The sequence below is a fragment of the Saccoglossus kowalevskii genome, chromosome 5 (assembly GCF_978046115.1).
Source record: "Saccoglossus kowalevskii chromosome 5, keSacKowa6.1, whole genome shotgun sequence".
In the NCBI taxonomy this organism is placed as follows: domain Eukaryota; kingdom Metazoa; phylum Hemichordata; class Enteropneusta; family Harrimaniidae; genus Saccoglossus; species Saccoglossus kowalevskii.
Genome location: NC_140645.1, coordinates 5,218,557 through 5,237,187, shown reverse-complemented (window position 1 = coordinate 5,237,187; position 18,631 = coordinate 5,218,557). Strand labels below are relative to the sequence as shown.

Below are 18,631 nucleotides of genomic sequence, written 5' to 3'. Positions count from 1 at the left end.
AGAGGTACGTACAGACATGGTTACTAGTGATGTTTCAGGTGAATTACTGTCAGTGGGAAGAGAGGTACGTACAGACATGGTTACTCGTGATGTTTCATATAAATTGCTGTCAGTGGGTAAAGAGGTACGTACAGAAATGGTTACTAGTGATGTTTCAGGTGAATTACTATCAGTGGGAAGAGAGGTACGTACAGACATGGTTACTAGTGATGTTTCATATAAATTGCTGTCAGTGAGTATAGAGGTACGTACAGACATGGTTACTAGTGATGTCTCAGGTGAATTACTATCAATGGGTAGAGAGGTACGTACAGACATGGTTATTAGTGATGTTTCATATAAATTGCTGTCAGTGGGTAGAGAGGTACGTACAGACATGGTTATTAGTGTTGTGTCATATAAATTTCTGTCAGTGGGTAGAGAGGTACGTACAGACATGGTTATTAGTGTTGTGTCATATAAATTTCTGTCAGTGGGTAGAGAGGTACGTACAGACATGATTACTAGTGATGTTTCATGTGAATTGCTGTCAGTGGGTAGAGAAGTATGTACAGCCATGGTTTCTAGTGATGTTTCATATATATTGCTGTCAGTGGGTATAGAGGTGCGTACATACATGGTTACTAGTGTTGTTTCATGTGAATTGCTGTCAGTGGGAAGAGAGGTATGTACAGACATGGTTACTCGTGATGTTTCATATAAATTGCTATCAGTGGGTGTAGAGGTACGTACATACATGGCTACTAGTGATGTTTCATGTGAATTGCTGTCAGTGGGTAGAGAGGTATGTACGGACATGGTTACTTGTGATCTTTCATGGAATTGATGTCAGTGTGTAGAGAGGTACGTATAGACATGGTTACTAGTGATGCTTCATGTGAATTGCTGTCAGTTGGTAGGGAGGTACGTACAGACATGGTTACTTGTGATGTTTCATGTGAATTGCTGTCATTTGGTAGAGAGGTACGTACAGACATGGTTACTAGTTATGCTTCATGTGAATTGCTGTCAGTTGTTAGGGAGGTACGTACAGACATGGTTACTAGTGATGCTTCATGTGAATTGCTGTCAGTTGTTAGGGAGGTACGTATAGACATGGTTACTTGTGATGTTTCATGTGAATTGCTGTCATTTGGTAGAGAGGTACGTACAGACATGGTTACTAGTGATGCTTCATGTGAATTGCTGTCAGTTGGTATAGAGGTACGTACATACATGGTTACTCGTGATGTTTTACGTGATTTGATGTCAGTGGGTAGAGAGGTATGTACAGACATGGTTACTTGTGATGTTTCATATAAATTGCTGTCAGTGGGTAGAGAGGTACGTACAGACATGGTTACTAGTGATGTGTCATATAAATTGATGTCAGTGGGTAGAGAGGTATGTACAGACATGGTTACTAGTTATTTTTCATATAAATTGCTGTCAGTGGGTAGAGAGGTATGTACAGACATGGTTACTAGTAATGTTTCATTTAAATTGCTGTCAGTGGGTAGAGAGGTATGTACAGACATGGGTACTCGTGATATGTCATATACATTGCTGTCAGTAGGTATAGAGGTACGTACATACATGGTTACTCGTGATGTTTCATATAAATTGCTGTCAGTAGGTATAGAGGTACGTACATACATGGTTACTAGTGATGTTTCATGTGAATTGCTGTCAGTGGGTAGAGAGGTATGTACAGACATGGTTACTCGTGATGTTTCATATAAATTGCTATCAGTGGGTATAGAGGTACGTACATACATGGCTACTAGTAATGTTTCATGTGAATTGCTGTCAGTGGGTAGAGAGGTATGTACAGACATGGTTTCTCGTGACGTTTTACGTGATTGATGTCAGTGGGTAGAGAGGTACGTACAGACATGGTTACTTGTGATCTTTCATGGAATTGATGTCAGTGTGTAGAGAGGTACGTACAGACCTGGTTACTAGTGATGTGTCATATAAATTGATGTCAGTGGGTAGAGAGGTATGTACAGACATGGTTACTAGTGATGTTTCATGTGAATTGCTGTCAGTGGGTAGAGAAGTATGTACAGCCATGGTTTCTAGTGATGTTTCATATAAATTGCTGTCAGTGGGTATAGAGGTGCGTACATACATGGTTACTAGTGATGTTTCATGTGAATTGCTGTCAGTGGGAAGAGAGGTATGTACAGACATGGTTACTCGTGATGTTTCATATAAATTGCTATCAGTTGGTATAGAGGTACGTACATACATGGCTACTAGTGATGTTTCATGTGAATTGCTGTCAGTGGGTAGAGAGGTATGTACAGACATGGTTACTCGTGACGTTTTACGTGATTTGATGTCAGTGGGTAGAGAGGTACGTACAGACATGGTTACTTGTGATCTTTCATGGAATTGATGTCAGTGTGTAGAGAGGTACGTATAGACATGGTTACTAGTGATGCTTCATGTGAATTGCTGTCAGTTGGTAGGGAGGTACGTACAGACATGGTTACTTGTGATGTTTCATGTGAATTGCTGTCATTTGGTAGAGAGGTACGTACAGACATGGTTACTAGTGATGCTTCATGTGAATTGCTGTCAGTTGTTAGGGAGGTACGTACAGACATGGTTACTAGTGATGCTTCATGTGAATTGCTGTCAGTTGTTAGGGAGGTACGTACAGACATGGTTACTTGTGATGTTTCATGTGAATTGCTGTCATTTGGTAGAGAGGTACGTACTGACATGGTTACTAGTGATGCTTCATGTGAATTGCTGTCAGTTGGTATAGAGGTACGTACATACATGGTTACTCGTGATGTTTTACGTGATTTGATGTCAGTGGGTAGAGAGGTATGTACAGACATGGTTACTTGTGATGTTTCATATAAATTGCTGTCAGTGGGTAGAGAGGTACGTACATACATGGTTACTCGTGATGTTTCATATAAATTGCTGTCAGTAGGTATAGAGGTACGTACATACATGGTTACTAGTGATGTTTCATGTGAATTGCTGTCAGTGGGTAGAGAGGTATGTACAGACATGGTTACTCGTGATGTTTCATATAAATTGCTATCAGTGGGTATAGAGGTACGTACATACATGGCTACTAGTAATGTTTCATGTGAATTGCTGTCAGTGGGTAGAGAGGTATGTACAGACATGGTTTCTCGTGACGTTTTACGTGATTGATGTCAGTGGGTAGAGAGGTACGTACAGACATGGTTACTTGTGATCTTTCATGGAATTGATGTCAGTGTGTAGAGAGGTACGTACAGACCTGGTTACTAGTGATGTGTCATATAAATTGATGTCAGTGGGTAGAGAGGTATGTACAGACATGGTTACTAGTGATGTTTCATGTGAATTGCTGTCAGTGGGTAGAGAAGTATGTACAGCCATGGTTTCTAGTGATGTTTCATATAAATTGCTGTCAGTGGGTATAGAGGTGCGTACATACATGGTTACTAGTGATGTTTCATGTGAATTGCTGTCAGTGGGAAGAGAGGTATGTACAGACATGGTTACTCGTGATGTTTCATATAAATTGCTATCAGTTGGTATAGAGGTACGTACATACATGGCTACTAGTGATGTTTCATGTGAATTGCTGTCAGTGGGTAGAGAGGTATGTACAGACATGGTTACTCGTGACGTTTTACGTGATTTGATGTCAGTGGGTAGAGAGGTACGTACAGACATGGTTACTTGTGATCTTTCATGGAATTGATGTCAGTGTGTAGAGAGGTACGTATAGACATGGTTACTAGTGATGCTTCATGTGAATTGCTGTCAGTTGGTAGGGAGGTACGTACAGACATGGTTACTTGTGATGTTTCATGTGAATTGCTGTCATTTGGTAGAGAGGTACGTACAGACATGGTTACTAGTGATGCTTCATGTGAATTGCTGTCAGTTGTTAGGGACGTACGTACAGACATGGTTACTAGTGATGCTTCATGTGAATTGCTGTCAGTTGTTAGGGAGGTACGTACAGACATGGTTACTTGTGATGTTTCATGTGAATTGCTGTCATTTGGTAGAGAGGTACGTACTGACATGGTTACTAGTGATGCTTCATGTGAATTGCTGTCAGTTGGTATAGAGGTACGTACATACATGGTTACTCGTGATGTTTTACGTGATTTGATGTCAGTGGGTAGAGAGGTATGTACAGACATGGTTACTTGTGATGTTTCATATAAATTGCTGTCAGTGGGTAGAGAGGTACGTACAGACATGGTTACTTGTGATCTTTCATGTGAATTGATGTCAGTGGGTATAGAGGTACGTACAGACATGGTTACTAGTGATGCTTCATGTGAATATCTGTCAGTTGGTTGGGAGGTACGTACAGACACTGTTACTTGTGATGTTTCATTTGAATTACTGTCAGTTGGTAGAGAGGTATGTACATACATGGTTACTCGTGATGTTTTACGCGATTTGATCTCAGTGGGTAGAGAGGTATGTACAGACATGGTTACTTGTGATGTTTCATATTAATTGCTGTCAGTGGGTAGAGAGGTATGTACAAACATGGTTACTTGTGATGTTTCATATAAATTGCTGTCAGTGGGTAGAGAGGTATGCACAGACATGTTTACTTGTGATGTTTCATATTAATTGCTGTCAGTGGGTAGAGAGGTATGTACAGACATGGTTACTCGTGATGTTTCATATGAATTGCTGTCAGTGGGTAGAGATGTATGTACAAACATGGTTACTTGTGATGTTTCATATATCTTGCTGTCATTGGGTAGAGAGGTACGTTCTGACATGGTTACTAGTGATGTTTCATGTGAATTGCTGTCAATGGATAGAGAGGTATGTATAGACATGGTTACTAGTTATGTTTCATGTAAATTGCTGTCAGTGGGTAGAGAGGTACGTACTGACATGGTTACTAGTATTGTTCCATGTGAATTGCTGTCAGTTGGTAGAGAGGTACGTTCTGACATGGTTACTAGTGTTGTTTCATGTGAATTGATGTCAGTGGGTAGAGAGGTACGTATGACATGTTTACTAGTGATGTTTCATGTGAATTGCTGTCAGTTGATTGAGAGGTACGTACAGACATGGTTACTAGTGATGTTTTATATGAATTGCTGTCAGTGGGCAGAGAGGTGTGTGACAATAGTGTTGCTATGGAACACTGTGTATTACGTTATCAGTATATCATCTTATCGCGAGGTAGATCCAATATACACTGTTCGACTACTTCCCCTTTCATTCTCATGATTGATCACATTCTTGCAGGATTTCCACCGTATATTCATGCGAGCAGAAGAACCAGGCAAGGATCCACAACATATTAAATTTATCAGGTTAGTCTCAAGAGGACCCGTAGTATATAATCAAATGAATGTTTTAATTTACCTTGCCGTTTTTTGCAAAGACTTTTTGGTCCATCTATCTGTAGTCCTGCCTATCGCAAACAAAAACACATACTTGAAAGTAAAACACATAGTATACTGTAAAACATGTCTTTTTAGCTAGCATTTTATTTTAGCTAATTTAGCTAATATGTAATCTCGCTAATTCAAGATGCGGCTAATTTAACAATGAGATAGTCGACAATTTATCTAAAATAAGTTTATGTTAATTCATGCCTTGAGTCAAATCCGCTAACATTGCATGCAGCTATTTAAACGTGTTCTACAGTATATAAATATGATTTAAGTGACACCGGTGCCTCCATATGTAGGTAGGTGCCTCCTCCTGGCAGAAGGATGTACCAGCAAGAAGCAGGTGACTTTTTTTGTTCTAGTAGGTGTTGGGTGCCATTTTCTGTTCAAGCAGATTGTGATGTACCTTCCTTTCTAGTAGGATATGGGTTCCTTTTACTGATCTAGTAGGAGGTAGACAGCCTTCTTCTGTCTCAGCATAAACGGGCGCCTTTATTTGTTTATTAGAAGATATGGTATCTTGTTCCGTTCTAGTATGAGATGATTTGCATGTACAGTTCTAGCAGGAAGTGGGTGCCTTTTATGTTCTCGTATTAAGAGGACGCCTTCTTCTGTTTCAGCAGGAAAAAGGTACCTTCTGTTCTAGCAGGAGATGGGATGCCTACCTTTCTATCATAGGGTTTGCGTCTTCTTACGATATAGCAGGAGGTAATGAGACTTATCACGGTCTAAAAAACGTTTTATGATTAATTTTATTATGATATTGTATGTTATATTGTTTCTGAAACAAAATAATAATGTTTTCTGTTGTAGATCGATGCCATTCTTACGAAAATGGCCAGTCAATCTTCTTTTGAAGGAACCGGAAATGTGTTTGTTTCATTATTACAAGTAAGTGTGTTGTATTTGGGCCTAGGTTTAGAGATGGCGCGATAGTATCTGAACGGTGGTAGTAATAGGCGTGGCAGCAGTGGCGGGGGTGGGTAAAATGGATCGAATAAATAATCAAATCTGTATTACAGCAAATTAATATCACATTTACATATATCATATTAATTAAACTGACAAATTATTCACTGTTTGTATTGTATAACAATATTGAACATATGTGTATTTCAGACGCAGTTCTGTGATATGTATGGACAGTAATAATTCGGACTGGTTGTACATTGTCAAATCAGTGAGTTGCCATGCACATTTTTTTAACGATTCTTGTGAGAATGTATGTGTGTAATGCATTCATTTATACATCTGTGTACTTTGTTTTGTACACATTGTTACCCCTTGAGTTACAGAGAAATTTAGTATCATTTCTGCGCAGGCCCAGTAATTTCCTATTAAAATTTGGATTTCTTCTACGTATTTCCCACATTCAACCTGTTGCAGTGTTACATACCCTAATTTCAACAAACGGTAAGTTTCAAAACAACACTAAGGAGACGACCCGCCTTCTCTGGCACAGTTATAACATTAAAAGTTGTGTTTGCATTTAGGGAATATGTCAAGTTATCAAGCAGTTGAAAGATGTCAAACCACTTTCATGGCGTCATCAAACTGCGGGAAAGTGCACGTTGGGTGACGACAGAAGGTATGCTAATAATGGAGCAAATACACGTGAGTATTTAACTTTTATTGTCACTGTATATATTAACTATTCCAAATAATTTCAAATTCTGCTGATTCGTTTAGCATAGGAGGTAACATTCATAAGGTTTTGAAGGTCTTTCAATCGGGGAACACGTCATTGTCGGCAACTGACATCCATATTTATTAAAATTATTTAAAGAAAAATCATTGTACTGACAATATCACTTCCATCATATTCTATACAGTTCCAAAAATAGATACTGGTAGACAGCGCTTTCAGCCACCTTCGTTATCCTTTGACATGATGTCAGACATTTTGAATGACCGTGTTTGGTCACGTATCAACCCCAGCTCGCCGCGACGAATGGCGGGTCATGAAGACGACCAATTAGAAATGCCGTTATTACAAACAGAGGACACAATGCTTTCTGAGTTGAGTGGAGTGTCTTCATTAAACTTTTCTGATACCACACCATCCATGACGTCACCAAGGTCATACGGCAAATCAAACCAGGTAGTTTATTCGTTGTCGACTTGAAGTATTTCTTTATGAATAGGCCTATAATATTGGGCTGTGAACTCAAAAAGATGAATAAAATGGTCTCAAATGACTTTATATGTTTCAGTGATTACTTTGAATTGTGTCATATATTAGTTATAGATAACAACAAATGTAATAACACTCTTACTGTAATGTTACACATGTATGTAATAACATCATCCTTAAATGTAGTAATGTATCCCATCATTATGACAGTTTAGTATTACAACCACTGAGTCAGTGTTTGCCCTTTAAAAGCTACGACACGGATATATCAGATAACGGGTAATAACATTCTTCACGTTTTTAAAAATACTTTTCATTTTTAAAACATGTCTGTTATGAAAATGTAACTGGATAATATATTGATGGTGGAACGACATTTGCAATTAATCCATTCTCAACTTAATGCATTTCAGAGAAAACTTGTTCGTGTTCATTTCTTATACAATTTGATCATGTGATCCTGTTTCAGGGAAGACACAACTTTGACAACAAAAAAACAGTATTCATACAGCTAGATACTATACATGCTGGAGAAGTATTTGTAAGTATCATTAGTCCTAGATCTACCATGTCACCTCAAGAGTCAACTGAGTCTTGGATCCACCAGCTGATCTGAAGAGTCAAATGTTTCTTGAATCAACCAGCTGATCTCAAGAGTCAACTGAGTCTTCGATCAACCAGCTGATCTCAAGAGTCAACCGAGTCTTGGATCCACCAGCGGATCTCAAGCGTCAACCGAGTCTTGGATCTACCAGCGGACCTTAATAGTCAACTGAGTCTCGGATTCACCAGCTGATCTCAAGAGTCAACTGAGTCGTGGATCCACCAGCTGATCTCAAGAGTCAACTGAGTCTTGGATCCACCAGCTGATCTCAATAGTCAACTGAGTCGTGGATCGACAGCTGATCTCAATAGTCAACTGAGTTGTGGATCAACCAGCTGATCTCAAGAGTCAACTGAGTCGAGCATCAACCAGCTGATCTTAAGAGTCAACTGAGTCGTGGATCAACCAGCTGATCACAAGAGTCAACTGAGTCGTGGATCAACCAGCTGATCTCAAGAGTCAACTGAGTCTTCGATCAACCAGCTGATCTCAAGAGTCAACTGAGTCTTCGATCAACCAGCTGATCTCAAGAGTCAACCGAGTCTTGGATCCACCAGCGGATCTCAAGCGTCAACCGAGTCTTGGATCCACCAGCGGACCTTAATAGTCAACTGAGTCTCGGATTCACCAGCTGATCTCAAAAGTCAACTGAGTCGTGGATCCACCAGCTGATCTCAAGAGTCAACTGAGTCTTGGATCCACCAGCTGATCTCAATAGTCAACTGAGTCGTGGATCGACAGCTGATCTCAATAGTCAACTGAGTTGTGGATCAACCAGCTGATCTCAAGAGTCAACTGAGTCGAGCATCAACCAGCTGATCTTAAGAGTCAACTGAGTCGTGGATCAACCAGCTGATCACAAGAGTCAACTGAGTCGTGGATCAACCAGCTGATCTCAAGAGTCAACTGAGTCTTCGATCAACCAGCTGATCTCAAGAGTCAACTGAGTCGTGGATCAACCAGCTGATCTCAAGAGTCAACTGAGTCGTGGATCGACCAGCTGATCTCAAGAGTCAACTGAGTCGTGGATTAACCAGCTGATCTCAAGATTCAACAGTCTTGGATCTACAAGCTGATCTCAAGAGTCAACTGAGTCTTGGATCCACCAGCTGATCTCAAGAGTCAATTGAGTTGTGGATCCACCAGCTGATCTTAAGAGTCAACTGAGAGATGGATCCACCAGCTGATCTCAAGAGTCAACTGAGTCTTGGATCAACAAGCTGATTTCAACGGTCGAATGAGTCTCAGATCCACCAGCTGATCTGAAGACTCAACTGATTCTTGGAACTAGCAGCTGATCTCAAGATTCAACTGAGTCTTGCATCGACCAGCTTATCTGAAGACTCAACTGAGTCTTGGATGTACCAGCTGATCTCAAGGGTCAGCTGGGTCTTGGATCCACCAGCTAATCTCGAGACTCAACAGAGTCTTAGATCCATCAGCTGATCTCAAGAGTCAACCGAGTCTTGGATCAACCAGCTGATCTCAAGAGTCAACTAAGTCTTGGATGTACCAACTGATCTCAAAGGTCAACTGAGTCTTGGATCCAGCAGCTGATCTCAAGACTCAACTGAGTCTTACATCCAGCAGCTGATCTCAAGAGTAAACCGAGTCTTGGATCGACCAGCTGATCTCAAGAGTCGATGTTTCTTGGATCAACCAGCTGATCTTAAGATTCAACTGAGTCTTGGATTAACCAGCTGATCTCAAGAGTCAACCGAGTCTTGGATCCACAAGCTGATCTCAAGAGTCAACTGAGTCCTGGACCCACCAGCTGATCTCAAGAGTCAACTGAGTCTTGGATCCACAAGCTGATCTCAAGAGTCAACCGAGTCTTGGATCCACAAGCTGATATCAAGAGTCAACTGAGTCTTGGATTAACCATCTTATCTCAAGAGTCAACTGAGTCCTGGACCCATCAGCTGATCTCAAGAGTCAACCGAGTCCTGGATTAACCAGCTGATCTCAAGATTCAACAGTCTTGGATCCGCCAGCTGATCTCAAGAGTCAACCGAGTCTTAGATCGACCAGCTGATGTCAATCATTATTTCGATTTTCGTATATGCTTTATATGGTAATAGGCACCAGTGTAACCATAGAGACCACATATTCTAGAATAAATTCAAAAGACGAAGTTGAATCCACCCATTATAGATAGAAAACATTTCGTAGAAAGTCTAGTTACGTATATTACACTGTGCTTATGTCTACAGGGTCTAACCAATTTGTGCTACGAGCAAGGCTTGCTGGATTATGCACAGCCTACCGTCAGTTTGGTAAGTATGTCTGTACTATTGACTGTAATCATACTTCATGGACATGCACATTTAGTGTTATCATCCATAACTATATTTCAGCTGATACAACGGTTTCCATCCTTCTACACGTTTGCTTTCATGTCGTGCATGCATATATTGCGTCGTTCAGCCTTTTTTTAGTTGTGTGGATAAACGACTTTCATGCGCGGATTTAGGAGGATTTACAATTCAATTGACAAACCCAGCTCACCGAGGTCTACGTCGGCCACGTCAATAGAAGCGCGTGCCCCCTTACCGAATTTCTGGATCCGCCAGTGATTTTCAGAACTCCGGTACAGAGCTCACTCAAAATAGCATATGTGTAACATAAGCATGAATTATGCGAACAAAATGTCATGTTAACCAATGTACAATGTACATTAACGGAAGTCGCATTGTACGAACACGGTGATACGCTAGTAGCAAAAGGACAATGAGTCATTATATATATGTACAAAGACATCGATGTTATTACTCATATTTTGTCTTGCTTTTTAGGTAAGCAGAGGTGCTGAGTGTATTATGTTAAATAAGGCATTCTTTATAAAGAATGTGTCAGATATAGAAAAACAGAGTTTGAAGGATTTTTGCCGCCCATATCCATTGCAAGATGCCTTACAAGACAGACTGCAAGACCTCGTCAACTGGCAACGATATAAACAGCAAACAATGCAATCTGCTGTCAGGGAACATCTCAAAATAATGGTATAACTAGGTATCATCGTTGGCCCAGATCGAATTTCCATTTGAATGGGCAGCATAATTAACATCTTTGGCGCATCGATTTCACCGGAACTATAAGTGCTTTGGTCTAGTATATTTACACAAGATCTAATGTTACCACTGTTAGCAGAAACAATTAGTGCAAGTACTGACAGAAAACAGACAATGATTCTACTAGAGCAATATAGCTTGGTGATATCAGTTGTTGTTTCGGGGTTCATGGAATCGACATGATTCGGAATATTTGAAAATATTGATTGCATTTACCATTCACTTTTAGTATTAGTTGGTTAGCTTGGGGATCGAATTATGACACACTCATTTAGGCTAATGATACGGATTGTGACAATTTACTATAACGCTGATTGGTGACGTCACATAATATTGAAGTCGTAATTTTAACAAGAACCGTGATGTATGCTACTGGGTTCTACGTGGAATTTGCGGTCGTAATAGGGCATTTCGGTTACCTCAGTGATCAATCTATGTTCAGTATTATTAAGCCACATAAATTATTAATTAACTCAACGATTTGCATTTCACTTAGTTAGGTTCCCCGTTGCATGTGGCTTATACTCAAACACTGAGCCCGTGTCAGGCGCAACGAAAATCCAAGGGTGTCACCATGGTAGTAATTATAATTATTTAATTTGTGAAATTATGTGCAAATATTTCTTAATAATGTCGATATGTAGAAACTGTAAGCATATGATGTAAACATATGATTCACAAGCTATCTAACGTCGCATATACACTCACCCATCAGGTGTTTTACGTTATACACTTCACACATTAACTTATCAATTAAAACGTATGGGTTTACGTGTTACATAATAGTGCCCTTTGACCTTGTCGGCTTGGTGATACGAGTTCATTCATTTTGTTTAGAGTGTAGTAGTGGCGCTCTAAAAAAATGTGATAAATGTTTCCTTCAAACATAAAAAGCATTGTTTGCTAGAGCTATGGGCTACCGTGAGCGAGAATTTTCCATTTTATTCTATTATCAACACTATTTTCCTTGAATGACAAAACATGCTTACTTAGTGCTGTCGCTTTTCTAAAGGTCTGATTACGAAATGAGGTCGTGTGGTTTCTCTACCTTGTTTTAAATTCATTTCCAGTATGTCCGATGTATGTTTTGCAACTTTTGTTATCTAATCGCGTAGCTTTCGCTTGGTATATGACGCCAGACTGTAAACACTTTCCATTCAGTAGGAATGCCGTTTGGTACCTTAATTTTTCAACTCCGGCAAACTTAAAGGTCGAATTTCTCCCTATATTTAAGAACACCTGGTTGTCTGGATTTATTTTCTCTTGTTTGATTGCTGCGCTCACCGTCAGCGACAAAATAAGTCTTGAATTGATCTTTAAATAATTCAATCTCGATATGTTATTCGACCTTAATCTAATTGTCTCGGAGCATTGCAATACCTGCATTTATTCATTCAAACGACGCAAGAATTACAAAATACTAAAATCACAATTGGGACAGCTTCTAAAACAAGTGCGAACAAAGAGTTCGTGGTAGGAAATTTACTGCCGTAAAATTGTATACAGAGCTGAAATGAATTCACACTTATCTCCTTCATTCAACAACAATTGTGTGTTTTTATAAATTTGTATTAGTGTCATGATTTTTTTTATAATTGACTACTGTAACAAAGTTATTTAATAAAAAATTAAGGTAACCTGAAAAGTATGTCAGTGTCAGTATATTAGTTGATTGTTTGATATCAATGTGTTAAACTAATGCATTTGATATAATACAAAACTATACTTAGGCTAGCGACTCACGTTCGTTACTAATTTAACTTATCCAAATAATAGTGTAAGTTACAGAATAACATTAAACATCTTGTTTAAATGAACCTCACGCAGACGAATGTACCGGCACTTTTCAATTTAATTGTTTGGTTACGAGTTATTCTCATTAGACTATCGAAAATGAGTTTTTTGACAGCAAAATTAAAAAAAAAGAATAACCTAAACATATATTTGAAATAAACAGTCTCAGCTGCCCATGCAGCGCCAAACGCGTTCGCATGCGTAAAATAAACACCCATTGTTCAAACTATGCAGCGCGTATTTTTTTTATTTCGGCTTAGAGTGACAAAACTAACAGATGCATCATTTGGAGAAAAACGGGTCAATCGTTGGAAACCTTTTTTTCACGTCACCACTTTTGAACGCATATCTAATGGTATAAATACATCCTGTCCGCAAAGAATGTTATGCTTAGCCAAAAAAAATAGAGTTAACATGGGAGGCCACGAACGTGAGCCGCTTAATCGCATACAAAAAAAAACAGCTATATGTTAGCTGAAATTGTTATATAATATTTTCTTATCTGTGATAACAGTTCAGCAGCGATGATCTGTTGTCAATCAGCTAAAAATAATAGTATAATATTATAAATTATCACTGCATTATGGTTATCCAGATATTGGCACACATGAGCTCTATTTGTGAATATAGGATTATGTATCAATCTGTTCAGCTGCAATGAGTTTTTAACTGATGAAACTAAAATGAATAGTTTGCGGCCGAGTACCACAAATGACCATCGCTGCATGTGGGGGCCCCTATGCTACTCGTTATTGGTACACAGGACACATTAAGGATGTATGCTACAAAATTAAAAAAAACATGGAAAATCGTTTAGAATACTACAGGTGTACAGGACATGTTACTCTAAACTCATAGAACAGAAAAAAACATGGGGTTAATGTACTAATTTTTAAGATACACAACTTACAATTATGCTGAGTCAGCATTTTTAAGTAGCTTTCATAAATAACTTAAGTTGTCATTTATATTCAGTCTTAATGCACATTTTTACTGAAATTGTTTTTATCCTATCAGCACATAATATGAGTTCATATTTAAATTCAATTCTAATGAATTTAAGAAATTACCTATTTAAAGAAAACAATAGTTTCCTTCATTTGGTTTTGTATTTTAGATAAAAAAATTCATAGAAACTGTCCTACAAAAAATTTCGTCCATGGAACTCTCTTGAAATTGTGTATATGTTGAGTACTTATGAATTGAAAATTGTATGCTAATGCACTACTTTTTGAGAAAAAATTAGTTTAATTGTCAGTTTCAATAATCTTGGTGGCCATGTTGGATCATTTACGTGACCTTTGCCCTTTGCCAGTGCCCTTGTCAATATACATACCGGGGTACATCAAATATGGTCATATGCATGTACATGCAACATCAGTAGATTATATTGTTTTATATATGAAGTGCAGTTTATATATATTTTGCTGGGTGCTTGGGAGAATATTCTTACCTTTCATTGGAAATATAGAAATTCAAAGTCAAGCCACTAATGCACTGAATTATTATTTTCTTCTGAGGGATACTGATGAAAGCATTGTAATCTCAGTTAGGGCACACGTGTGTATGGGGGTGGGGAGGGGTGTGGTGTGCTGTAACATACATACAAGGCAGAGTATGACTAGTGTTACATACATGAAGCGACAAAAAGATCAGTATTGTTTAGTTGTAAGTAATATTTATTTTGTGTTCTGTTTTTTTAAATATTCATATATCGATAAATAAATAAAAGTGGTCCATAAATACTAATATAATTAAATATTTCACATATTTTAAAATCATATAACACTTACTTTATCATTTTATTAATATACAAATGTATGTATTTATTTTTTTAAATCGAGATATAAATACATATATTTAGATACAATAACCTTCAATGGACAAAAAAAGTGTTTTCTTTTCTGAAAATATGCCAACATTGCATGAATAATCCCATTTTCACCCTATGAGACATTTACATACCAAATATCAGTCTAGTGTTCTCAAAGAAGTCATGTAATGAATGGATGGATTAGTGAACTAAAAAAATATCACAAGAGTCATTAATCATTGTTTTAAATATAGTTACTTCTTTTCAAAAAACTGGGATAGTGACAAGAATGTTTTTTTATGTTTGGTTAACCGTGGATGACCAAAATAATCTTCACTAAGCAACTTCACCAATCCATCTATTCCTCCTCTGCTATAAGCCAAGTTCAAGTAACAAAAAGCCAGACCAGAAGCAGCTATTTTCTCAGCCATACACTTTGTACCGGGGGTAATTACCTTCTTACTTATTCGTTGACTAAGAGACGACAGATTTTTCTTTTTACACAATAGAAATTCAAGAGCTTCTATAATAAAATCAACAGAGAAGCTATGTTTACTAATATGGCTGATGTCAACATTACATTTACCAATCAATTGTTGAAGCATATGCACATCATGTTTTGCATTGTGAGCACTGTATTCAGTGTGTAAATAATCATTAACCAGGTTTTCTTCAGAGTAAGATGATCGAGGTGGTAAAATTTCACGAAATACAGAGAGCGTATCAGAAAAGCAGCAATGTTTATGTTTCAGTTTGTCTAAAAGACCATATCTTTGCACAGAACTAACCAGAATCCCAGCATCAAAATTCTTACAGTTATGTGCAACTAACACAGAATTTAATGGAATCCATTCTATAAAACTCTCAAGAGCATCTTTCTGTGATAATGTTGGTACTAAATTAAAGTTATGAAACAGTTTACCACATGTATATGTCAACCCAGTTACTTTGGATGCTGCTGGATGTATTGGCTGACAGGGGTCAACATACTCATCAAATGTTTTACCATCATAAGATGCAGCAATCTGACAAATTGAGGAATCAATACCAAATGATGTTGTTTCAAGATCAAATAAAACAACAGGAGAATCTTGAAGTATTTTTACTGGAAAACTTACAGGAGCATTAACTGGTTCAGGAATACATGTAATATCAATGTCATTTCTAATTGCAATGTTTGTGTTGTATGTGTCACCTTCTCTTAACTCAGTAGCATTACATTTTTTGTTTCGCTCCTCTTTTAATTGTATACGTCTAAGTTTGTATTTTTTGTTTTCTGTCTGCATCTTTCTTTTTCTTGCTTTATTGTCTAGTTTTATTCCCCTCACCTGTGAAACAATTCCAGGAGACAGTCCATTTTCTTTGTTAACACTACAAACATATGTGTATCCACTATTTTTCTGTGAAACTGCTGCTGCATTGCGGATATTTAAACTTTCTGATTTACTGTAATGTCTGTTTTTGGTGCTTTAGAAGCAACAGTGTTATGAAAGCTTTCATTGGCTTGTGTTGAACTCATAAGAGAAAGTTTATTTGCACATGCAGCATAAATTTCAAAAATAGATTTTAAATCTTTACGCAATTCTACCCCAGAAAGATCTTTACCATATGGAAGACGTTTGTGGCAGTAAGTATCTGGCTGACGTTGGTAACCACACCATTTACGATCACATGATTCATGAGATCCAAATGCATGGGGAACAATGGCAAGCAAGTTTTTATTGATTAAAGCTGGCCTACCTTTGTTCTGAGTAACAGCATAGGAAAAACATGTTTGAAAATACTTGATAACACGTGGTGTTAATATTTTGTGAGTTTTTGAAAGTTCATATAGTTTATTTCCTAGACCTTTTTTGGTGTGGTTCATATCTGGTCTCTTTTCAATATCTTGGTTAATTTCTGTTCTTAGTTTATGAATGGTTGTTGTATCACCATCCATAGTCAAAGATACTGTTTTAGCACTAGTTTTGTTAATAGTTTTTACCACTTCAACAGCAATATCTTCTTCCATAGCTTTGGAACTCCCTGTCCAGTTTTTACGACAGTCATGTTTTCTTGTGTTCATATCCCCATTTTCACAAATTTTGCATCCCTTTGAACGCACAGCATATCCCATAATTTTACCAGTTGCTTCCCCTATAGCAGCACCATGACCTGACAGACTGTTATATTCTTTGCCAGAGCCACGACGCTGCCATGCACCATCAAAGGAAATATCAACTTGATTTTCATGTGAACTAAGTTTTTGTTCTTCAGTTAGAGCTTTAACACACAGTCGTTTTGCAACATTCTCAATACCAACACCTGCTTCTCTTTCTCTTTTCTTTAATGTCTTGTGGTGTATACCCGGTATATTCAGTGAGGCAAGGAAGTTATTCACATGAGTCTCTCCCATTCCACTGTGTACCATTCCTATGTTATGAAATAAGAAACAACTTAGATTAACATTTTATAAGATTAGTTTTTGCTGCCCTACATTACTAAAAGTATGATCACCAATATATGACCATAAGAGGTTAATAATTGAGATGAATCCTTAGTTTGCCTGTAAATCTTACCGGTGGCTAATTTGGTATTTACATCAAATATAGGTAATCCTTGGTTTGATTTGGCATTCCTATGTGTCGAACCTGTATACACATGGTTTACAGCACCACATCTATGGCAAGGTATATACAGTACACTACCAAGAGCATATCGTCTCTCCTCCTGGCAATCCATCAGAACAAGGTGTTCACAACACACAGCACAGGCTTTTAATCCCTCAGCTAGAACAGACAGCTGTACTATTCTGCGTCCAACATTCCAATTTATAGCACTTTCTGAAGTAACTTCTGTAAAGATAAATCAGATTATCATTACAGTCATCATGTTAATAAATTTCATGCAATTTGCACTACTATACTGGCTAACAGATATTGACAACAGTAAGATGTTAACATACTATCTGTGCTATTCATAAGAAATGTATGAATATTTACAGAAATAAAAAGAAACCATTATTCCAAAATCATCATTTCCAAAGGAAAAACAGAAACTCTCTCACATTCAGATAATGTGAAAAATAACAATAATTTTTAGGTCATGGCTTATTTTCAGAAAAAAAAATTATTGGGAGAAAATGTCCAAAAATATATATTACAATGTATTTAGAACAAAAATATTTGACACAATAACAAATAGAAAAAATAAAATTCAAGTATCTACTATAATATGCAAGTATTTTAATTTTAATTTCCTTAACACAGCCGCAAGTTCATCATGTTACATGTTAATGTTTTTCTGAAGAGTAAACAGATGAAATTTCAATGCTCTAAATTTATAACACTAGGAAAATAAATATGGATTTCAAAACAGCAAAATATAGAAAATATTTGAACATGCTGTTTATTCATAGTTAAAATTGTATCCCCTTGGTTATATGGAAGTGTGAGGACAATCATGCCCTCAAATTGGGGGTGTTGTGTGTATAGTTAAAATTACCAGTTCGCGTTGAAGGAACCTCGTCATAAATAATGAAAGCTGCAGACGACGCGACAGACAAACTTCGTTGTCAAATATTTTTTTTATCACAATTTCTGTATTTAGTGAAACAGGAATTAGGAAAAAATAAACACTGTTTCCCCCAAAATAAGCATAATCCGATGTTCATAAAAACAAATAAAATGCGACAAGACATGAAATGTCACAGTCCCCGTTATTTGATTATAAAGTTGTACAAAGAACATCTGCAAACAGGTGAATGTACTCTTTGTGGTTACAACTCATCATAAAGTGATTTCCGATGATCTAGTTTTGTACTGACAACTAAAAACTTCCACTGACCCATGTTCAGAA

The 18,631-nt window shown here is 37.5% G+C and overlaps 2 protein-coding genes across 2 annotated transcripts in view; one reads left to right on the top strand and one right to left on the bottom strand.

Moving 5' to 3' along the window:
* LOC102803607 (cyclic nucleotide-binding domain-containing protein 2-like) overlaps positions 1-11,334 on the top strand; it is a 108,738-nt gene extending 97,404 nt beyond the window's left edge. Inside the window, exons 9-16 of the mRNA XM_085499482.1 lie at positions 5,230-5,297; positions 6,192-6,269; positions 6,498-6,558; positions 6,872-6,992; positions 7,211-7,479; positions 7,982-8,053; positions 10,330-10,392; positions 10,912-11,334. Of these exons, the coding sequence (XP_085355608.1) occupies positions 5,230-5,297; positions 6,192-6,269; positions 6,498-6,558; positions 6,872-6,992; positions 7,211-7,479; positions 7,982-8,053; positions 10,330-10,392; positions 10,912-11,124 (945 nt within the window). The 3' untranslated portion in view covers positions 11,125-11,334. The remainder of the gene's footprint in view (positions 1-5,229; positions 5,298-6,191; positions 6,270-6,497; positions 6,559-6,871; positions 6,993-7,210; positions 7,480-7,981; positions 8,054-10,329; positions 10,393-10,911) is intronic.
* A 2,145-nt stretch (positions 11,335-13,479) lies between these two features.
* LOC146745455 (uncharacterized) lies at positions 13,480-17,660 on the bottom strand. Its single transcript, XM_085499480.1, has 4 exons — positions 17,353-17,660; positions 16,242-17,206; positions 15,145-15,819; positions 13,480-13,524 (listed from the first exon to the last, which is right to left on the bottom strand). The coding sequence occupies exons 1-4, from the start codon at positions 17,513-17,515 to the stop codon at positions 13,480-13,482; spliced, it is 1,848 nt and encodes a 615-aa protein (XP_085355606.1). The 5' UTR covers positions 17,516-17,660.
* Between the last annotated feature and the right edge of the window lie 971 nt (positions 17,661-18,631).

Coding starts and splice junctions, on each gene's coding strand:
- LOC146745455 (XM_085499480.1), bottom strand. CDS start 17,515: ATGGATTGCCAGGAGGAGAGACGATATGCTCTTGGTAGTGTACTGTAT. Junction 17,207..17,352: donor AAATACCAAATTAGCCACCG/GTAAGATTTACA, acceptor TTCATAACATAG/GAATGGTACACAGTGGAATG. Junction 13,525..15,144: donor GAGGAGGAATAGATGGATTG/GTGAAGTTGCTT, acceptor TATTATTTTTAG/CTGATTGACAACAGATCATC.